We start from the raw sequence: 24398 nt of genomic DNA, 5'->3' as shown, positions 1-24398 counted from the left end.
GGAATATAGGTTACAAAGTGGCATAGGACCACAGACGAGATATATGAATAAATCAAGATTAAGGCCCGAGATTTAGGGGAAAGAGCATGATGGAACAATATTTGTCTGCATTTCAAACCTCTGTGGCATTTCTTATTTTGGCAGAAACATTAGTACCCTAGAATTCTTCCCATTGAAGGCAGCTTGCCCCAGCAAAAGCACAGATGTATATACGTTTACTTGAAAAAGTGTGGGGCAAGCAGATGGAAATGAATAGTGGTTATCACACACTAATCTGGATGTAACCATTTGCTTTTGCAGCTTACTTTCCATTAACTCATTATGCTTAAGAAACAACTAAAAACTAAATTTGTGAGTAAAGAAAATAACCCACCCACCCTCTCCCATCAAGGGACTCTTGTATGTCCCTTTCCCATATAGACCATGGACTTAGGTCTTCTGCCTCATCTTCCCCTTAGGGGTGAGGATTGATGGTGTTCTCTTCAGTCAGAAAATATGCAGAATTGTCTTGACCAGGCTGTCTGTTCTCTCTCAGGTAATCAGAAAAGGCATGCTGCAAAGAAAAAAAAAGCAGGGAGAGTGGTAAACTGAAATGTTCTGTGGTGATAGGAGTATTCCTTTATTTCAAGCCAGTGAGCCACTGACAAGTATCTTTGCATTATTGGTTTACAAGGTACTAGCAGAGGAGGGAGGGAGGGAGGGAGGGAGAGGGAGGGAGGGAGGGAGAGAGAGAGAGAGAGAGAGAGAGAGAGAGACAGACAGACAGACAGACAGACAGACAGACAGACAGACAGACAGACAGAGACAGACAGAGACAGACAGAGACAGACAGAGACAGACAGAGACAGACAGACACCGACACCGACATAGACACAGACACAGACACAGACACAGAGAGAGCTTGGAAAGCTAGGATTCCTGTACTATTCTTTCTTCCAGATGCCTCTTGGCTTAATGGCAGTCCTGAGAACTCAAAACTTCCTTTTAGTCTGCAGCATCTGTGTCTGGCCCTCCACTCCCCAGCTTTTGTGAAGTCAGGCCTAGCCAAAGTCTCACCTGTAGCCTTGGATTTAAGTCATTTCCGCATTTACACAGTGGAAGTAAAGGTGTCAGCTCCCACCAGGAAGTGGAGGAGGACAAGCACAAAGGCAGTGTTACAGGCATCAGTTGTAGAACTCTTTTTTGACTCTATTTTGAAGTGATACAGGACCCAGTAAGTGGAACCAAATGGGGTGAATGAGGAAAATAGATTCAGGAGGAATTGGGCTTCAAACAGCTGAAGATCAGGGCAGGAGTGAGCAGAAAGGAAGGGGCCCAGTCAGAGTCTTATGTCCTCAGGATGAAACTCTTGCCCTTCCTACTCTACCTCTTTCCCAATGAGCTATCTGAAACCCTACGTTCACTGCCTGGACTATCAGATCAATTTTGTGACAACTCTGATTCTTAGAGTCCCATTCAAGGATGCCATTGTCTTGGTAATGGGCACGAAAAGGACTACCTTTGGAGTCTACTTTGCTAGTGAGCCGGTCAGACCATTTGCCCATTTTGATCTCGGTATGAGATTATAGGGATCCAATTTCTGGTGACACAGATGGTTCACTTCGTCAAGGCATGTATATGAAAATGTTACACATTTAGTTATCTAGAATTTCTAAACATTTAAAATGAAAATACTTTTGATGTGTTTCTTCTTTGCGAGATTGAATGTTTTTGCTCCTCATAAGGCTAGCTCGGACTTTACATGAAGAGCTAAATCTGCTGGGTTATTTTTATCAGGGCCGGTTTTTATTCTGTAAGTGTAGCCCTTAAAGATGGTCCCCAAGGTGTGTCTGCCCTGTCTAACATAATGCAACTCCATAGATAAATGCCAAGCACACTCATTCAGCAAAGGGAATTTTAAGGAACTTTTTCAATATGATGAGACATATCCAAGGTAGGTTCTAGACTGTATTGCAGTATTGCAAAATGTATAATCTCAGTAAGGAATCTGGATTCAGTGTTGAGCTTGGCACTAAAGTGAGGTGTGGCTGGGGAAGACTGAAAGTCAGACTGTATTTAGGAATCATTTATGCAGCTCAGTCATACAAGGATCCTTGTAGCTGTTACTACTGCAATAAAACCCAATGGTTTTACTCAGCAGTGAGTTCTACCATCACATGTGTGACTTCCTTCAAATTGATAATGCTTTCAACTCTGCATATCAAATAGAGAACATATAGCTGGGGAATTCTCCTTATGAAGAAGAGTCCCAGATCAAAAGAAAAAAGCTATAGGGCATTTCAACTCTATCATACAGATTCCCTCTTAGACTGTAGAGCCACAAGTTCACCTATACTAAACAACGTTGGTCTGTAATGTGGCCCATGGCATTATTTCATAATTGCATGAAATTTCCTGAGTCCCCCAGGCTAGTTATTTTTGATTTATGACCTTCAGATGATTGAGAAGCACCTACATGTGACCATATTGGTGGGTCCTGTGGCCTTATCGATGAGTACTGTGATTCCGCTGGTGGGTAACCTGCTGTTACCAATGGGCGACATGGCACTATCAATGGCTGATGTGGCACTGTCATTGTTTGACATGAACTTGCTGATAGGTGAGGCAGAAGTGGAGAAGTACAATCAACAGGATCCTCCGAAAGTCTGTAAGAAATTTGGAGCTGTTACACAGGTCAAAGAATGATGTGGAGTTCTCCATGTTACCTGTAAAAGCTCATCCAGGTTTATGTTATTGGCTGCTCACAGCAAGTAGCAAACATCTTACATCTACTTCCCTGGTTTTCATGTCCCATGCCTTCTTTCCAGAGAAGGTGAAGAATGGACATGAAACTCAGGAGTTAGTTATGGTCAATAAACACTTCTCTACAAATACCCCGTGCAAAGAGTCTGAACTTGAGGAATAAAGCCAATGATTTCAAGGGTTGGATGGGAAATCTCTGCATTTGAGGCTGTCTTGTCTAAGCCTTCTGTGTGGAAGATCTTCCATTTTATTAATAGATGCTGAGATAGGCACTATACAGGCAGGAACAAGGAAAAAAACAGTGGCCTCCACTCTTCTCCCCAGTCAATCTGTCTCTTACCTATTTGTCTGATTTTGTGGATATTCGGAATTGTCATTTCCATAAGAATTAATGGGGCCACTCCTCAGGTCATTAATAGCAGTCACCATCTACACAAAGCCAACAGCATTATTATAAAAAATAATACAGGGGTACCATACATGAACTTATTGACATCTTAGGCTCTGGCTGCTCCTGTACCTGCTCTTGTAGCCGACATGCCCAATTCGCTTGTCCTTGTCCGGTTTGTGGCGGGTCATACCAGCCGCGAAGCATCTCATTACGCTGGGCCAACTCATATATACATTGTTCTCGTTCTCTGTCCTGCAGATATTGACGTGTCAAAAACGAACATGATAGCAACTTTTTATAGACAACTCAAAGACTTTAATCCAGCCGACTGGGACTTGAGTGTAGCACAAAGAATTGAAAGCGAGGAGCTTTTAAAGGCAGAAAAGAAAAACAAAAACAAACAAACGGAAAACACACCCAACAGCTGCAAGGGGGAGCTAAGATAAGCAGTTAGCTGAAGTTGAAGGTTGCATAAGCAGGCAGTTTAACAGAAGCCAAGATAAGTTAGTTGGGGCATCTTGACTTTAGGTTCCTAGAGTAAGATTGGGTAATTTAGAGACTTGATACCCTATGAGCATATAAGGGGGGAGGAAGTCCCCCTTAGGCACAGTCATAGGGGAGGGGAATAAGGGGAAAAAGGGAGGGAGGGAGGAATGGGAGGATACAAGGGATGGGATAACCATTGAGGTGTAACAAGAATAAATTAATAGAAAAAAAGATTGGGTAATTTATAAAAGTATCTTGATGTCTGGAAAAGAACCCCCCCCCCCAGAAATGAAATGTACATTTAAATGAATCCCAAACTAATGGAAGTCTGGTCTCTATATGCATACAGGGCTATGGGGACTACTGACTGCTTTGGTAGCACACTAGTCACAGACATGCCTCTGAGTCACAGATTCTGAACATCCAAAACACCTGCACAAGCAAGTGTATAGCATTGAACCTGTATAGAGGTCTACCTAGCATAGATATGTTTAATTCTCTGGAGCAACTCAACTGTAGCCTATGGGGTAGGCTGAGCTTGAATAAACAAAACCAATCAGACTTCTTATACAAATGAAATGTCCTTTCAGTTATAAACTTAAATTTTCCATGCCTCTTTTTCATCAAAGATTCTGGTTATGGTCAAATCATAGACTCGTGTCCTTATTTGTGGGGTATCGAGTAGGGCAACCCTTTGCCACAAAAGTGGATGCTGGAATTGAAAAGATCTCATTGGTTGCATTTGTAAGGACACAAAATTACTTGCTGTTAGTTCATGCCGTTCCTTAATACACATGTGAACATGGAAAAGGAGCGCTCAACAAGCCCACAGGGAACCTTAGATATCTAGAAGCTAAGATCTTGCTGGGTTCTCCTCAGCTCCTCTACACAGGCAGATTGAAGACCTGCTATTGATTGTTTTAAGAATTTAAGACTGTATCTACACTGAGAGTTTCATTATTCATATAAATTCTCCTAAATAGTTCAAGGAAACTTCACAGTACTCCAAAAATCCATGTAAGGCAAGAAGGCCTTTCAAAAACACATCCTTGTATATTTAACAAGATGAGAACAAAAGGGGTGTGATTTGCCTTAGAGAACATCCAACCCGCCTGTTTTTAAGGGTTCAATAGAATTTCTTGTGTGTCTGAAAAGCTAGGACATTAGAAACAGTGATATATGTTTTTGAAAAATAAAGATCATGCTTTCTATAAAGCAAACTTGAGCAAACAGAGTGAATTTAAGCTTAACATTGTTAGAGGTAAAAAAAAAATCAAACAATGCACTTGAAAGACTTTGAGATGTACCTCAGTTACTCCAGAGGTTGACTGATCTATGTACACTGCCTCTGGGCGCACATGCTCAGTTTATGTGTTTAGGAAAATTGGGGATATCTCTGGTGCCTTTTGATATCCTTGTCCTTGGTCCATAATGATTTCTAGGGTCTTATCACTTTTCTTGTGTTCAGTGTCTTCTGTTATTTCACAGCATTTTTCATATAATGAAGAATTAGAAATTACAGTAATTTCATCAATAATATGTACCTTAGAATTGGAGGTCTTTGCCTCTTCCAATGATTTATTCTCATTCTCATCACTGCCTTCTCCTTTTCGGGAGCCTTCTTCCTGGTTATCATTTAAAAGGATCTCAGCAGTTACTTCTAATTTTATATTCCTAGGCTCTAGCATGTTCCTTGAAAATGTCATAGACTCCTGTCCAGAATCTGAGGAAGGAAGAAGCATAGAGGAGATTGTGACTAAAACAATAAAATGTGCCATCATTGAATAACAGGACATTGTGGTTTAATCTCATGTTTAAGGATGAGATATGCTTGGAGAGATGGCTCAGAAGATAAGAGCACTGTCTGCTCCTTCAGAGGTCCTGAGTTCAATTCCCAGCAACCACATAGTCGCTCAAACCCATCTGTACTGTAATCTGATGCCCTCTTCTGGGATGCAGGCATACATGCAGATAGAGCACTCATACATAAAATAAACAAATACAAATCTTAAAAAAGGAGGTGTGCCAGGCACTAGGAATCATTTACAGAACAGTATTTTTAAAATTCATTCATATTTGAAACTTAAGGACAAGTATATCTGAATTTCTCTCTGCCCACCTCCCATTTTATACTGGTGCTTAAATCCAGCCCAGTTAATAGTAACCTTTCATGGCAACATACTTTGGGCTCTACCTCATGATGTTGGCTGCCCTCCAAATACTAAAGCTGAAATAATTTACAAAATATAAGCATCAGGATCAGGCAGAGTGACCCACCAGATACCTCCCAATTCCTCCATGCAGTTTCAGGATGCACACTTCACCACAATGCTATGGATACAAGCAAAACTGCACTTCAATCGTTCAGTAAGTTTTAGATTTTCCATTTTAGTCATATTGGAAAATTCTAGTTTCCTGACAGTTTCAGTGCTAAGAGTTCTTCTGTCAATCACTTCTAAATCACTTTTGTATCTTAATAGTATATTTTCAAGTTTCTGGTTCCAAATGAAAAAATACATATCACTAAGCTGTAGCAACCACTCCAGATGCTGCTAAATTTCAACGTTTGTTGCTGTTTATCTGGCTTTGCTCCTCTGACTGGAAAGGCTAGCTGTGGGATCTTATAAGGATTGCTCCACAGCTGGTTTAACAATAATGAATATAATTCCACAGAACAATCCTACAAGGTAACTTCAGATAAGTAGGTTAAGTGCAATCACTCTTCATGTAAATGTTAGAAATGGTCACACACACACACACACACACACACACACACACACACACACACACACACACACCTTTGTGCTGTTTTCAAAGAACAACTTGGAATAGAGATCTGAAACTTACAGAAATAATGGAAGTGGTGCTACTAAAACTATTTGAAAGTTAAACCTACATTTGAAACTGAGGAGAAAAGAAAGATTAACCATAATAAGTAAAAATGTCACAATATAAGTTATCTGCAATGAGTTCCATGTCTCAGGTGTTCCAGGTTTTATACAATGGTATAATTAGGACTTTGTTATAGAAACACATAAAAGAAGCAGCAGTATTTTGGAGGGATTAACCACCTTCACTGCTACTTCCATTACATTTTCCTGGCAATGCACATGCCTATAATTCTGTCATCCCTGCACTCAGGTGTGGAGGTAAAAAACCAACTCTGACTTCTAGGACAGGGTGGCCTATACATCAAGAATCTGCCTCAAAACATTAACAAAAGTAACAACAAAAACACATTGTTGCAGTAAGATACACTGCGTGGACATAAACAATAAAATGTTATTTATTCAAAGACAGATCTAGCACAATGTTTGCAGTATTAAAATCAAAAGCAAGTGAATAATACAAATTCAACAGAAAAGGGGAGAGTCTGCACATTTCTAACTGGGATTTCTAAAATGTGTAAGACCAGTGATTGTTTGAATCTGTGAGAAGATATTTACTTGTATTTCTCTGAATCATCATATCAAATGATTTTCCATAAATGAGCAAAGTTGGACATGACACCTGTGATTTCACAGTGTTATAAACAGAACACTATTTTAAACCTCCTAACCACCTTGAAGGTCATCTGATTTATTTCATCCACTTCCAAATAGCTCGTTGTACCTACTCGATGTCAGGGGTGTAAAACCTGTGGAAGAAAGGCTTGTCCTCGTACCTGTGCTCTTGCTTGTAGTGGCACTTATGTTTCTGCTTGTGCTCAGCGGAGATGATGTTCTGGTCTGAACTGTTTTTCCAAGTGACCTTTGCCGAGTGGGTGGTCGAATATCCATAATCTCAATCTGAGATTCCAAAAAAAGATAATACATTTCACTAGTGAGATAGAGTAAGACACAAATAATAGGAAACACAGGCAGAACCCCAAACAGTATACATAATTCATACCATACTTCAAGAAATTGAAAAGCCAAAACTTATATACATGTATATATATGTTTGCAACAAACATTAAGTAAATAACAACGTTAGAGGGATAAAGGTTCATAGTTCTACTCAATGGCTGTCAGTGCACATACTTCTGAGTCTGAATCAATATGTTCCGTATTCAAAGCTTCATGCTGGCAACTTTTTTTCAATTCATTCTTCTGGCGTCGTTTTCCAAGCCTTAATAAAACCATAAAGAAATAATTATCAAAATGTGTGTTGTGTACTGGCCAGGAATCTTGCTCTTTGTTGGATAGCTTTCATTGCACTAGACAGGGTTATGTAAGCTGATGGAGGGAAAAAAAAGTCAGTGACAATTTTGCCAGCTGTGAACACTGTTATCAACAATAATGACTGGCATGGCAAAATATGCCCACGTTTGCAATAGTTGCATCAATGTTATATGGCAACCAACCAATTCCTGAATGGATTGATGGCCACAACAACAGGAGGAAACATATGTCTGGTACTATAAATCTGATCAAGAACACAAAGCTGGGGAGTTCACCTGCCCCAAGGGTGAATCTACTTGCCATTACCTTGCTAAATGGATATAGTGTCAACGTGCTCTCTAAATTAATGTCTTTATGCAATTCTTCTTTATGCCCATAGATTAGTGCAGTTCTCAGATCTCATCAGAGAAACTCATTTATGCAGTATTCAGTGGTTAAAATTGAAACTCACAACTAGTCAAACTGTAGAGAATTAAGCGTTATTGGAGTATTTAGATATACGTGGTACATCTGTAACAGCCCCTTCCACACAAGGCTTAGGGAGTATTGCAGAAGATAGGGCAGGAAGCCTGTAGGAATCAGAGATCAGGGAGGAAACAGAGTCTTGTGGACCATGACAGGAACACTGCACTCAGGAGCTCATAATAGTGAAGTGGCCGCATGAAACCCATAGAAGCCCTACCTCCTGTAATACTGCTCCAAAGAGTGTTTGTTCTAATTGACCTCTTTAGAACAATATAGAAATATGATCCAATGAGAAACCACTGTTAGAACCCAATCTCTGCTCTGAACACAGTAAAGACATTCACAAACAGAAAGAATTCTAGCTCAAGGACTAGAACTAGCCATTCAGGTGTTTGTTTTGATAAATCTCTGGATATTGTGTTTATTGTCATACTCCATTAACTTTACATTTTAATATATTATCTATTCTTGTCTTTATGGATTAAACCTAACATCCAAATGGTATACTAAGACCACTTTTTTACACAATGAGAAAGACCAAGGACAACCTTTTTTAAGTAAAGCAAATGGTTTCAGAAGGCCTACTCAGGTTACATATGCTCATAGTAAGGTTTTGTCAACTAGTTCATATTTTATTTGCTTTCTCAGTGTCTCTACTTGTAAAGACAGGGTTGACAGAGGATAACTGTGAACTATTGATTCTCCTTACTCCATATCTCAAATGCTACCATGTGTGCTTTCAATACTCCTGATTTTTAAAATATGTATTTCTTTATTCAGTGTGTGTGTGTGTGTGTGTGTGTGTGTGTGTGTGTGTGTGTGTGTGTGTGTGTGTGTTCATGTATGTCACTTGTGTGGAGGACAAAGGAAAACATTCAGGAATCTGTCCTCTCTTTCTACTATGTGGGTTCTAAGAGTTGGGCTCACAATCTCAGATGTACTGTGTATATTTTTTTCTTGGTCCATTATTGGACCAATCTAGAAAATAAGGCAACAGACACCAGTTACGTGGTTCCTTCCATACATGAAAATATACAGATTTGGAAACCAGCAAATTGATCATCTTAGATTCATTTGAAATCCTTAGTTGATCATCTATTGTATGCAATTTCTTTAGTAAAAAATGTGTTTCAGCTCTGCATTACTTACAGTCATGATACCTCTTACCTGCGGTGCTCTACGGTACTGTCATCATCCGAATCAATAACTATAACATTGGATTGGATTTCAGTGGGGTGTTCCTGCAGAAAGATTAGCATATCCATTTCTATTGTTGCCATCATCATGTTGGCATCTTTGAGAGTCAAGCCCACAGTCAAGCCCCAGCCTAATATCCACTCAAATGTATCTGCATACTAAAATATACTTGACATTTATAGCATCCATTACATATTCTAGTTACAACTGATCCACAGGTCACTGTGAGGAAGACACCAGGTTCACAGGTATAAAAACAAAGTATACACAAAATGATTTATCCCAAGCCTAGTAGATCCAGAAGAGGAATTCCATTTTCACTCAACTTCACCACTCACTATTTTATGCCATCATACTGTAAAGACTCTTCTGACTGCTGTCCTTCTGTTCTCTTATTTTATAAAATACCCACCAGTATAGGGACAATGTCCTAGAGGCCTAGAGAGAAAAACTGGAGTAAATCACAAGTAGACGTCCTGGTGCCTCGATGAAGGCTAGTGGAATATGGATCGGCCAAGTAAGATTTGTTTTCTCTTTCTCATAAGAGGAAGTGGGTCTTGAGACTGAGTCCTACGTCTTTGAAGTCTACATTCTCATGGCAGATGATGGACAACTTCCTTCAGTTTTCGCCTCTACACAACATTCATCACTGTTTTCAGTATGGAGAGGCGGTTTATTCTAAAACTGAATGTGGGAGTGATGGATCTGCTACACCACCACAAGAGGATCATGTACCACAGGCCAGAGGTCTTCATCTAGGCTGCTAACACTGCCCTGTCCACGGTGTTCTACTTATGCCTGTATCTGCTGGTAGTGCCCCCATTCGTGCCAAATCCTCGAGATTCCGTCCATGTCACTGTAATCAGTCCAGATTCCTGCCATTCACCTCCTAACAAAATATACAACTGCTCTTTCCTCACTGAATACTGAGTCTTTCTGCACTGATGTCCAGCTGCTGAAAGCAAAAATGATGTGCCCTTCAAAGTGGGAGAGATATACAGCATACTCACTGATTCGGGTTGTTTACGAAGGACAGTAACGGTTCCCACGAGAAAGTAGTACTGCTCCCCTAACAGCCTTGGAGCGGATGACCGAATGTTTCTGGTGTTAGGACCATATTTCCCAAAAGGTATAAATGACTCTAAAGATGACATAATGACAATTAAATTAAAAGGTATACTGGATAAACAAGGAGGCAGATAACTGCCACATCACAATGCTGTTTGTCACCCCAATGACATTTTTCAAGAGTCTGAGCTATGGCATTTTTCTTGTATTTTTTCCTTTACAGCCAAGTTCCACAGATTCCCCAGATGGTCATCACCAAAATATGAAAACCAAATGTAAACTTGTGCTGAGGTCAGTCTTTTGCTGTTGCTCAATTGATTGTTGTGGAAGTCTCTAAAAGAACTGTGCGTGTGTGTGTGTGTGTGTGTGTGTGTGTGTGTGTGTGTGTGTGTTTGTGAATGTACATGCATCAGTACAAATGTTTTAAAGATATTTCACCTTTAATTTCCAAGAAACTTGAAAAATATTTTAATTAGCATTTGGGTTCATGAAGCATAAGGTATACCTTACCTCTGATTTCCTTGGATATTTTATGGCTCTGAAGCAGTTAACTTTTTTATATGTCAATTTTTCTCCTTGCATGTCCTTAAACCTCAAAAATTAAACTTCAGGCCCCATAGCATACATGACATAAATGTGGAAATAGCATAGCGTTTATCTATTGAAAATGTTAGAGATGACTTCTTTCCCCAGGTCAGTGTACAGAAAGAACTCTAATGTCTATATTTTATATATTGGCTCTTGAAAGGATGCTATAATTCTAGACTCCAAGTATATATATTTTATATATTGGTCCTTGATAGGATGCTAGAATTCTAGACCCCACCCCGCCCCACCAGCTAATTCAATCTGTGGTATGATTTACAAACTACAAAATTTATTTGAAACTTTGTGTGTTCATGGAGTTGCCTTTAAGCTTGGCGGTGCATTAAACTTTTTTTGATTAAGCTTTAAAAATATTTTGTTTTCTAAGATGAGACAGCCATCATTTACCAATGTAATCTACCATATTTCTATATGGGACCACCTTATAAAAGTCATTATTATTTTTAATGTCTAATAGGCATAGCCATAAATTGTGAGTATATGGATATCAGGTGTTTTGTAAATACCAATAATACAAGAGCATGTATGTTAGCAATCAGGGAACACATCACACATGATCATCATGTAGATATCATGGGATGGATTACTTACCATCATAAGAATTCTGTATATACAAGGAGAATTTCACATAGTCATATATTTCTTTTTCTTTATATCTGCCTCTGCCAGCATGTCTTTGCTGGGCATTCTGATATGCATGTCCTTTTCTTACCCAACAGCAAAATTCAACAAGATTTCCAACTAAGGAGAGCAAGAAGCAAAGTTATGTCGTCTGTGGGATTATTTCAGACAATGAAATTCTCCCTTAGTTAAAAGAACATTTTAAAGAACAGAACTTTCTTCCCATGAACACTGATACTCACTGAGCTATCATTGTTGTATCTGTAGACTAGTATAACCGTATTTGTGTAGCACTACTAAAATTATAGAATACTGCTGTAAATAGGGCTTAGGATAAAGAACAAGACAGGGTGGAGGATGATTTTTCCATAAAACAATTTTCTTGGTTCTTTGATAATTTCATATATGCATGTCATATATTTTGATCAAGTTTATGTCCTACTCCTCCCAGATCTATTTTCACATCTACTCATAACCCTTCGGGGGACAAATGACCTTTTCATGGAGTCACCTAAGACCATTGAAAAGTACAGATATTTACATTGGGATTTACAGCAGTAGAAAAATTAGTTATGAAGTACTGGTGAAAATAATGTTATGGTTGAAGGTCACCACTGCATCAGGAACTGTATTAAAGGGTCACAGTATTAGGAAGATTGAGAACCACTGGGTTAGAGCATGCTCAGCCAGCCAGGGACCACGTCACTGAAGAAAACCCACTCACCTTCCCCCAGTATCCATTAAATGTCACTAGCTCCTTGGCTGAGAGTGAGGGCCCATGACCTACTACTCCCCACTCCTCCAGAGGAGATAGTTTTTTAATGTAAGAAATGTTGTGAATGAAATTATAGGCTATGAAATTAAATGAATATATGATCATCAGCTACATTACCTGACAAAAATTGCTAAGGGGTAAGAAAGAAAGAAATTATTCAACTGAGTGTTACTGGTCACTCAAAACCCAAAGTCAAATTGAAACAAAACAAAGCCATGTATACATACCTGCATTTGCCAAAGGAAGATGAAGAATGATCTTCTGAGATATTTCGTCCTTTTGTTTATCAAGAATAATATCTAATAAAGTCTTTCCCACAATATCTTCCTGGAGAGAGTGAGAGAGAACAGCCTTTGCTTCCTATACTAATACTATTAGTCTGCCCTGTGAACCTAGCTCTGCCCTTGCCCACCTATGGCTATAGGTAGGTGCTGCACTTTAACCCACTTGCATTGCCCTCTAGTAACTGCTCCATGCTACAGCCCATTCTGGCCAGGGTTTTCCTGTGCATTATCTACCTCAAACAGTTGAAGCCTTTCCTATCCATCTCGGAGACCACCAAAACTGTAATCACCACCATGTACTGTTTCCAGAATTTGTTTTTATTGACTTAACACGGAAACCAGTGGAGAAGATGATGAAATATGGGCATAGTTGGATACCAGTGAGTTATATGAGGCTAAAAGGAAATAACCCGTAAAGAAGAAACCATAATGACCCGCTTCTCCAGAATCTGGAAGAACTTACTGGACGGTGGCCAAGAAGAGGTAACACATTCTGTGATATAAAAACGACTTTTCCACCTATGTCCACGACAATTGAAATGTTTTCCAATGACTAATAAAGACAGAATAATAACATAATTCAATAGTGGACCAATAATAAAATGATAGCTTTATTTCTAAGTGCATAAATAATTATAATAGAACATTGAAAATGTTTTCCATTTCTCATATATCGTTAAGGTAGGACCATACCTAATTAAATTCTTCCTCCTACACAACAGAATCTACTTAACCTTAGGCATGAGATATTTATCAAATGATGTGTCACTTAAACAAATTTCAGTGTGCACCCAATTAACACTAAACGTGGGAATTTTTAGACATGAAAAGTGCACTTAACATACGAACATAGATAACATGGGTTTTTTGAAGTTTGATGTGATCTGAGAAGTGAAATGTAAGCAAAAGGTCTCCAAACAAAATTATCATAGAAATATCAATTTGGGGGCTGAGGCTATAGCTCAGTGGTAGGACATTTCCCTAGTATTTGTGAGGACCTGGGTTCCATCTTTAGCATAAAAGGAAAAGAAAACATCAACTTATAAGTTAAAATACATGGTAAAACACAGCCAGAGAGTTTTGTATGTGTTTATGTTGGTAGAGTGCTTGCCAGGTGCAAAAGGACCTGGATTATAATCCCAGTAACAGAAAAAAAAAAACCAAATAAACAATGACAACAACAACAAAATGACCACCCAAATCAACAACAACAACAAAACTAAAGTAAGCATAAAGCAAGGACCTGATAGGACTCTGACTGCAAGTTTTAGGAAGATTTTCAGGGAATGTCACTGAAAGGTTAAAATGAAGAAACTGTGGGGAACTATATGACCAGTCCTCAAATATTAGAGGATACCATAGACTCTAATGGTTCTTCTTCTGGATATACGTGAAGAAAAAAGCAGAGCCTCAAATTACTGTGTTTATTCATATTCTTGGCAGCATTATTCACAATAGCAAAAAGGTGGAGACAATCTACTATGGTTTGGATATGGCCAGTCCTCCAAGCACTCATGCCTTGAAAGCTTGGCCCCCATTGCACACTGTGAGAGGTTGTAGGGTCTGTAAGAGGAGAAGCCTAGTGGGAGGTCACTAGGGATGCTGCTTACCACTCTTTGGCTTTCAGTATGGTTGTTCTCTCACTTGCTACCTCCACTGTAAATCCAGCTCCACCATGAAGCCATCTCACAAGTGATACAACCAAGTGGCCATCCACGAAGGACGCAGAATTTTGAACTTGCACTAAATAAACCTCATTTCTTAGAAGGCAGCTATGCTCACCACTATACCACCAATGCCACATCAAGCTTTTTGTCTTTATAGAGTAACCAAACTTAGCAGTTTTATTTACCACAGAGAAGGCTTAACATATACTCCAAGCAACTGACAGATAAAAGGTTCTGAAAAATGTAGCATAACAAGTAGGTAAATCCTATTTAGCCTTTACAGGGAATTCTGTCACCAAATATTTTAGTGAGTGAAATAAGCCACTCCAGAAAAGAAGCATGTTTCATTTTATGACATCTTAAAATAATTAAATTGTAAGGAGAAAGAAAGAAGTGAAAAGCAAAACATAAAAATAATAAAACTTTTTAAAAAGAAAATAAAAATCAGTTCTTTGAAAAGAGAAATACTGGTGATAAGCCCCCAAGAAAGTGAATTGCATGATGAAAACCACAATCTTAAAAAAACAAGTTTATTTTGTGTGTATGAGTGGGTTTTTTTCCCCTGCATACATGTCTGTCCGACCCTCTGGGACAAGAGTTACAGAGAATTGTGAGCTGTAGCATGAGTGCTGGGAATTAAGCTCAGATCCTCTGCAAGAGCATCAGTGCTCCTTTTTTTCCTCTTTTCGGAGACAGGGTCTCTCCGTGTAGCCTTGGCTGTCCTGGACTCGCTTTGTAGACCATGCTGGCCTTGAACTCACAGTGATCCACCTGCCTCTGCTTCCCTAGTGCTGGGTTTAAAGGCGTGCGCCACCACACCCAGCTAGCAGCCAGTGCTCTTAACTGATGATCAACAATTTTAAGAACAAAAGGTAGACATCATTACAGAATCTTCAGCCATAATAAATATGACTCGAGAACATTATCATCAATTTTATGTAAGTAAAATTGAAATTGATTGGATAAATAAGTTCTTAGGAAATAGTTTACCAAAGATAACTCATGAAAGTAGAAAATTTGGATCATACCTTAATCACTATAGAATGGAACCATTACTTTCACATATCCACTTATTACCTGCTGTGGTTTCAAACTGGTTTGAGTGTATCCTCACTCAAAGGTTCACACACATGGAGATACTTGTAGCACAGAAATAGCAACTGACCAGCTCCCAGAATCATTATGTATTAATCAAAAAAATTATGCTGCTTTTCTTGGTGTCAGGGTATTAAATCCAGAATTCCTCACATGCTAGGCAAGTGCTATGACTGAGCTATACCCCCAGCCTCAACTGAAATTAAAAACAAAAATAAAAAACACTTCACCTTCTTTTCATGAGTCAAAATAATGACCCAAGCTGTACCTTGTTCCAGAGGCCTTATTTTTTTTCTTCTTAAAGTCAGCTGTGCTCATACTTACAGAATGTTTGTGGCATGAAAATCTTCTCTAAGAGAAGGTTTTCCAGGGAAGTTACTCACACATGACAGAAGCTAAAAGGTGGCAGAGGAGGCATCTTCCCTTGCACGTGTGCCTATAACCATCCCTGTAGTGTATAGTCACCTTCTAGAACGGTTCAAATATGCACTGGGTTTTATAACACTTATTGAAAGACTTCAAATGATACATTTTGAGGCTTCTACACAACACAAATTTCAGTATATAATACCAATTTTTTAAAAAATAAAAGTGCATAAAAGGATGAAAGATGTCCCTGCGTGGCTTAGGTTTTCATCTAAGAATGTGTATTGTTGTAATACTTGTATTACTTGAAGGTCTATAGTCTTCCAACTATGCTTTGAGATGTGCTGTAGTGCATCTTGTATTATATACGATCTACATGTAAAGTATGCAACAAAAGCACCCTCACCATAAGAGCCGTCATACGGTACTCTTCATATGTAGCGAAGACAGGAATTCTGTTTTCTTCAAAATTGGTTCTTATATTTGTCATTCCTTTTCAGAAAAAAAGATGTTATATTAAGAAAATGAGCAGTCAAATATGGGGCACCAGAGTTCCTGTGAAAGTCAGTCCCCACTCTCCACTCAACTGTGGAGAATGTCCTGTCCATTGGGTAGATCTGGGTAGGGGTTTGAAGTTTACTGCATGTATTGTCCTTGGCTGGTGTCATAGTTTGAGCCAGACCCCTGGGCCCAGATCTTCCCATCATAATGTTCTTCTTGTAGGTTTCTAGGACCCTCTGGATCCTTCTATTTTGCCATTCTCCCATGCTTCTCTCACATAGAGTCTCAATAAGAGACTTGATACCCTATGGGCATAGACAGGGGGAGGAAGTCCCCCTCAGTCACAGTCATAGGGGAGGGGAGTAAGAGGAAAATGGGAAAGAGGGAGGAATGGGAGGATACAAGGGATGGGATAACCATTGAGATGTAATATAAATAAATTAATAAAATATGAAAAAAGAAAATGAGCAGTTGACATTAGAGTTCTCAAAGTTATAATTTAGAACAAAAATTATTAGTTTCTGAATGAAAGTGAGGTTTTGTGTATACCATAGCTTATAGTGGAAGTCAGAAGAGAACTTTGGGGAGTTGGTTCTCTACTTTCAATTTTATGTGGGTTCTGAGGATTGAACTCAGGTCATCAGGCTTGCGTGCCATGTGCATTTAACCACTGAGCTATCTTACCAAGGCAGAGTTATAATTAGTGTCATAGAAAAGACTTAAACTGTGGAATACAATTCTGATTAAAAATGATGGCATTGAAAAGTCACCCAACAATGTGCAATTTTCCATCTGGTTCTATGAAAACTCAGGATCCACAATATGCCAGAAAAGGTTAACAACTCTACATAGATCCCTACTACCCATCCCTAACTAAAAGCTGGAATTCTACTCTTCATTTCTGGACAAAGGCCTTTCACTGGGGGATCTTCAGGCCATTCCCAGGTCTGCTCCGTGAACACCACACCTCATCTTGTCCTCTGTTCCTCTTCACAGCCATACTACCCCTCCTCCTTGACCTGAGTCAGTAAAGAAATTCAGTAACACAGCCTCCCATCTCAATGTTTTATGTCAATAATACTTAGCTCCCCTTCTCACAAGAAAAAGAGTCAGGGTGTACAACCTTTGTGCTGGGGGATTCTGACTCTAGGTCAAGAGTCTCACAACATACCCTCAGAGTGCATTCAAGTGCCTTCACTAACAAGGCAATGAGAACAGGCTGTGTAGCATTGGTGCCGTAGGATGGAGAGTGTAGCAGCTATAGCCTGGCTCATGATGACAGAAGAAGAAATGCAATGTGATGGAGTGGACACAGGGCCTAGAAAATATTTTATGATATTTAGCCACAAAGAGGGCATAGGGAAAGTTCTAGAGGAATAATGTAGTCAAGAAAATAATTGTTTCATCTAAGGTTAGGAGAGTGTGATTATATGTTTATGGACATAAATCCATCACATGTCTTTAGCTACATGTGTCCTATGATATAAGCATTGTCTTACAGGTCCACATAAATGGACATTATGAGTGTCCATTTATACTTCTAGTAAGTTCCACTCTTACACAAGCTTTCAGGGAAATTTTATGCTTTGAACATACTCCACCCCCAAAAAGCCTTGTAAGTGGAGAGAAACAAATAGTATGACCAAAGTCTCCTCCAATTAATAATCCCTCCTCCAAGCCACTCAAAGCATGGTAAAGGTTGTGATGCTCTCAAGTCAGCAATGGTACAAGGAAGAAGTGGGCCTAAGTCAAACCTTGATCAGCAGGTGCAGAGGTGTTAGCTGCATGACGTTTTAAAGGCCTTGCCCTGGCTCTAGGGGGTCCACCTGCAAGCTTGCCCATCATGTTTTGAACTCTGTTCAGCAAATGGAGAAGTTCTTTCCGTATTGGCCCCTGGTATGGATTAACGGCACCCCTAATTAACAGAGAAGTAAAAAGTGAGCTTTAGAATAGTAGGTATGAGGCTAATTATTCATATGTGACCCAATAGGATAACTAAGATGAGAGAAAGACAGCATTTTTCATTAATTAAACATCCAGTGCCTTCACTATGCACAATAACTACTGTGGCAGGATATGTCAGAAAATGGCCTTAATCCCAACACTCAGGTGGGAAGGCAGAAGGACTGTGGGTTTGAGGCAAGTCAGGCTAAATACCATGAACTAGTCTCGAAAATAAATAATAAATAAACCAACAAGCAAATAAATTCTATTTCTATTAAAACAATGAAATGGAAGCCAATGCTATAATCTGTTGACTATGAGACTCTTTGCCAAGTGCATTAAGAATTCCTACCTCCTCGTCTTTCCTTGCTGGTTTCTCTGCATTTTTCAATCATGTAAAAGTTGAATCTAAAACCAAAGAAGATCAGTATTTTACTAGGCAACCATCTTTCTGCAGTCTGTAGCATCTACCTGTGCTGTATTTATCATCTATCTACTTCCTACCTTTGATTTATCCTGTCGTCTCTCATCTACAATCTATCTTCTATATGTCATCTCTCCACCATCTGCCATGCATCTTCCCATCATCTATTGTCTATCGTTTATTTTCTACACGTCGTTATCTGTATTCTATCATCTACTGTATCTCTAGCTTAAATCTTCTTTCTCCTATTATCTACTTGTCTATTTCTAAACTCTATCTACATGTATCCATCCTCTATTTTTATCAGCTACCTATGTACTCATCATGCATATAGCTATAATTTACCTATATAATACCTACTTTCTACCTATCATCTATCAAGCATGTACTACTGTATTTTCTATCAACAATCTATGCCATCATCAGCTAACCTATATTTACATTTCAGCTATTATCAACTATCTACAATCTATCAACTATCAGTCCTGTGTTCACATTTTATGTATCATTTATACCCCTGCTATCCTGTGCCTGATTTACACCTATCTATGATTGATGATCTACCTATACTGTATCCCTCTCAGGTCTATTATTTCATGTATCATCAAAATTCTACCTCTTCTAAGTCTACATTCCATCTAGTATCTTCCATTTACCTATTGTTTATATTCTATTGATCTTGTATCTGTCATCCATCTGTCTATCACCTACCATCTATATACCCTGTGTCTATCTTCCAAATTTCTATACATTATCATCTATCCATCCTGTGTTTATACTGAATCTATCTATCATGTATCCTGTAGCTGTCCTGTGTCAATCTATCTACCTATACACTGTGTACCTACCCTGTGTTTGTATTTGAATCTAGCCTGTAGTCATCGTGTGTCTATGGTCCATCAATGGATCCTATACTACAACCATTCTGATTCTATCTTCCATGTATGGATCATCTATCCTATAGCTAGCCTGTGGCCTTGTTCCATCTATCAAAATCATCTATCAGTCTTCTATCCTCTATATACCCTGTGTCTACTTATATCCTATTTCCTCTACCTATAATGTGTCTGTATAATATTCCTGTGTTATTTATCATCTTACTGTCCTGTATCTCTCTATCCATACATCACAATCCTCTAACCATCCCATGCCTGTCTTCCATCTGTCCTTTAAGCTATCCCGTGCATGTATACCATCCAAGTATCATTTATCATTAGCTACCTTTTATCTCTCATCCACCTATCTCTCATGTATCTAACTTCCATCAAATTATCACCTCTCCTTTACCTATCCTTTGATTATCTTCTATCATCTGTCTTCTATCCTCTAGTTAGCCTGTGTCTGTTAACCATTCATGTATCCGTATCCCATAACTACCCTGAATTTCTCTTCTACGTCACATCTAATTTGTAGCTATTGTATATCTATTTTCCATCTTTTTATTATATTTCATTTGCTTAGCTACTGTCTGTCTTCCATATATGAATTCTATCCTCTAGCTAGTCTGTGTTTGTCTTCAACCTGTCTATCCTTTATCCTCTAGGTATCTTGTGCCTACCATCCATCCATCTGTCTATCATCCAGCTATCCTGTGCCTGTTACCCATCTATTTATCCATCATCTATCTTCTAGCTGTCCTGTGTCTCTATACTATTGATGTATCATTTGTCTTCTACATACCTTAAATATCTGTGATCTATCTATCTGTCTATCTATCTATCTATCTATCTATCTATCTATCTATCTATCATTGATCCTCTAGCTTTCCTATAGGATAGCTTTCATCACCTATTATCATCTATTCTCTACATATTGTATATCCACCTTCCATTGCTCTCTCTTTCTTTCTCTCTCCTATCCTCTACCTGTTCTGTGTCTATTATCTAATCTCTTTAGATTTATTTATCTTTTTTTTTTATTAATTTATTCTTGTTACATCTCAATGGTTATCCCATCCCTTCTATCCTCCCATTCTTCCCTCCCTCCCATTTTCCCCTTATTCCCCTCCCCTATGACTGTTCCTGAGGGGGATTACCTCCCCCTCTATATGATCATAGGGTATCAAGTCTCTTCTTGGTAACCTGCTGTCCTTCCTCTGAGTGCCATCAGGTCTCCCCGTCCAGGGGATATGGTCAGAGGTGAGGCACCAGAGTGTGTGAGAAAGTAATATCCCACTCTCCACTCTACGAAAGCCTTCACTTACCAGGAAACAGAGACAGAAGAGAGGACATAGTAGTGGGACTCTAGATGTGAGATTCATGGGAGAAAGGCAAAGTAGTAGGACCCAGAGGGTCCTAGAAGCCTACAAATAGAACATTATGATAGGCAGATTTGGGCACAGGGGTCCCACTCAAACTAGGCACCAGACAAGGACAATACAGGCGGTAAACCTTAAACCCCTACCCAGATCTAGACAATGGACAGAACACTCTCCACAGTAGATTTATTTATCTTATATAACTCCTCTATCATATATCTAGATAACTTTCATTTATCTTCTTTCTTTTAGACCTCCCTTGTTAAATGTATTATATATTCTTTTATCTAGTTCTTCATCTTTTTTTTTTTTTTGAGCAAACAGTCTTTATTGGGCTCACAGCAGGAGTCCGTTGACCTTGAGGACATCTGTGAACTTGCTGATTTTGCTCTCCACATTCTTCTCTGTCTGTTTCCGTAGCCTCAAGAGCTGCTTCTTCTTCCGATAGTGGATCTTGGCCTTTTCCTTCCGTTTCTCTTCCAGAGTGGCGGTCACTGCTTGGTACTTCCACCCGACCTCATGAGCCAGTCGACCCAGGTAAGCAAACTTTCTGGTAGGCTTCAGCCGCACAACCTTGAGGGCAGCAGGGACCACCATCCGCTTTTTCTTGTCATAGGGTGGAGGGATCCCATCCAACACCTTGAGGCGCTCCAGGGCAGCCTGGCCTCTCTTGGTCTTGTGGGGCAGCATGCCTCGCACAGTGCGCCAGAAAATGCAGCTCGGGGCTCGGAAGTGGTAGGGGCCTCGAGAGGGGTTGGTGTTCATCTGCTTTCGGAGGAAGGCCAAATACTTTAACTTGTTTCGGTAGAAATTCCCAGAAATGTTGATGCCCTCACAGCGTACAACCACCACCTTGCGGCCCAGCAGCACCTACTTGGCCACGATGGCCGCCAGGCGGCCCAGAAGATGGCCTCGGCCATCCAGCACCAAAACCTGCCCCTCCGCCATCTTCGGCAGCCGCCTGGGACTAGTTCTTCATCTTCTATGTCATATACTTTACCATCTATTGTTTATAACATATCATACTTCTAATAGTAATGAGCTATAATTTATCACATAGCATTCACCATCCTTCACGTATTTTTTTGTACTGTGTAACTCTTGTGATAAAACTTGTTGATATTTTAAAATACAGCCAATCTGGCCCTTTTTGCCAGTGTATTCCATGAGATCGTTAACTGTGGTATAAATAGTATTACTCAAGAACAGGAAAGACATTTCAATAAGCACCAAGTTAGACAATTAAGCTTACATAACGTATATATTTAACTACATAACTTTAGACTAGACTAAAAACTTATATAACTGAAATATGAAATTAGGAAATCCAAAGTTTACAGTTGGTGAGTTCCCCATCCCTATATCAATGATTGGTACAAGATTAGACAAAAAAATAACTCAGTATTTTGCCCTTACAACAGAGCTCCAACTGAGTCAACTTTACCTTATCACCCACTTGAAGTAAAGTGGTCTTGTGCCTACTGTATCTAGGCAACTCTAGAATGCACACTGATTAGGAGATTGGCTGAGAACATAAAAGCCACTGACTATGATTGGTCCTAAGAGGCAAGGCTGTGATTGGTCAAAACACAAGTTTAAATGACTGTGGTTACCGTTAAGAGCAAGGCTGTGATTGGTCTAAAACACAAACTTCAATGACTATGATTGGTTCTGAGAGTCAGTGTTGTCAGTTGTTCAAACATAATCCTTAGTGAATGTGATTGGTGGTTAGTGGTGAGGCTGTGATAGGTCTAAAATGTAAGCCCCAGTGACAGTGGCTGGTTCTACAAGGCAAACCAGTTAGACTCGATGAGTCTATAGGGAGATATTCAGCAGTTGCTGTTTTCCTGATTTGATCTTTTAAATCTATCTATATCTCTATATGTTATATTTTGATTACTTTTATTTTATTAAATGTTTTCCTTGAATGTATGTATACCATGTGTATGTCTGACACCTATAGAGATCAGAAGACTGTGTTGTATCTCGGCTTGTGGGGTGCTGCTGGAGAGGTCAAGGTCTGGCATATCTGGATATCCAACTGAGTTCAGTCTATTATGCCGGACTCCATTTCTCAGTGGGGGTTCTCCCTTCCCCTGATTTGGGCCCCACAGACCCTCTAAGGAGTATCATGTAGCCCTCAGGGAGATTACAACCCCAACCGTTTCCTGGTAAGAAACTGTTCAGCAAGCCCCTGGAGATTACCCCACCCTACGCTAAGGAGATCCTAGCCTCCAGCAAATGACCTTTAATATTAACCTGGAAGTTCTTCCCCCATCCATAGGATAATTATGTACTGTATTCTCCTTCTTATGATAAGACCCCATGCTACTGCATGTAAATGAGATGATACTGTATCACTGCATGTAAATCAAGTGTCCTGGCACATAGTGAATCCGACACATTCACCCTCAAACCTCTCCCTCACTGTCCAAGGTTTCCCCCCCCCCAAGGTTTATAAATAAAAGTCAGCTGGCTGGCTGGTTGGCTGGCTCTCTTGTGCTCACACCGTTTCTCTACCATGACCTTCTGACACTCCATTTATTCTGGGGAAGAATGCCTGGGGCTTGACTGTTGATCAAGGCAGGCACAGAGATGGCAGAGCTGCTACATTGCTGATAGCTGGGTGCTGACCACTGCTGAAGCACACTGTAGCCTGCCATCCACAAGCCAGGGAGAAAGATCTCAAGAGAGAACCAACCCTGCCAACGTCTGGAACTTCAACCTCCACCTTTAAAAACTGAAAAAGCAATATATTTTTCTGTTCAAATCACTGTACTTCGAGGCTTTTCTCTGATGTCCCAAAGTCATGTATCCTGTATTGTTCCATGATGTTATATTTCAGGTACACTTCCAGGACCTACAAATAGAGATGACACTGAGCCAAGCACAGAAGGTTTCCTCTGTGTCCGTCTGTCTCTGGTCTCTTCAAAGTGCTACTTGCCACACGCCAATACCACATGCCACACTCACTCTGAGTTCCCATTTCTATCTTCAGAGTCCTAGACCACACCCCTCTCCGTGCTGCACAAGGAAGGCTTTATCAGCTGGCAAAAGCCCCATCCCTGCATGAGACAATTAACAGCTGCGGACAAACTAAAGCTCAAACAGAAATTCCAAACTTGGGATTAAAAAAAAAATTATTTACATAACACAACTGAGTTGACAAAGAAACCAAAACTTCCGTTACAGTCACTCCATTGAGAAAACTGCCTTTCCCTCTCCAATCAGCTGTCTATCACAAACAGCTACTTGCCTAGGTATTGGATTTTGGCCTTCTCCTCCTCCTCCTTCATGCTGGGATTTTTCTGACTTGCGCTCATGCGGATCTTGTGTATGCTGTCTC

At 39.7% G+C, this 24398-nt stretch overlaps 2 protein-coding genes across 2 annotated transcripts; both read right to left on the bottom strand.

The window, feature by feature from the left end:
- On the bottom strand, positions 1 to 22561 carry LOC311601472 (uncharacterized protein). Its single transcript, XM_084788936.1, has 16 exons — positions 22497 to 22561; positions 18724 to 18779; positions 18182 to 18342; positions 16333 to 16418; positions 13262 to 13351; positions 12742 to 12841; positions 11710 to 11859; positions 10455 to 10585; positions 9415 to 9488; positions 7642 to 7729; positions 7284 to 7407; positions 5164 to 5342; positions 3263 to 3385; positions 3083 to 3171; positions 2456 to 2645; positions 1 to 553 (listed from the first exon to the last, which is right to left on the bottom strand). Exons 2-16 carry the CDS (start codon positions 18753 to 18755, stop codon positions 455 to 457), a joined length of 1716 nt encoding a protein of 571 aa, XP_084645062.1. The 5' UTR covers positions 18756 to 18779; positions 22497 to 22561; the 3' UTR covers positions 1 to 454.
- Positions 21353 to 22014, bottom strand: LOC311601786 (large ribosomal subunit protein uL13-like). Its single transcript, XM_084789524.1, has one exon. It carries the CDS (start codon positions 21815 to 21817, stop codon positions 21389 to 21391), a length of 429 nt encoding a protein of 142 aa, XP_084645650.1. The 5' UTR covers positions 21818 to 22014; the 3' UTR covers positions 21353 to 21388.
- Positions 22562 to 24398: the final 1837 nt, after the last annotated feature.

The sequence above is a fragment of the Acomys minous genome, assembly GCF_964271855.1.
Source record: "Acomys minous genome assembly, chromosome: 7".
Lineage (NCBI taxonomy): Eukaryota > Metazoa > Chordata > Mammalia > Rodentia > Muridae > Acomys > Acomys minous.
This window is presented reverse-complemented; position numbering and strand designations above follow the sequence as displayed.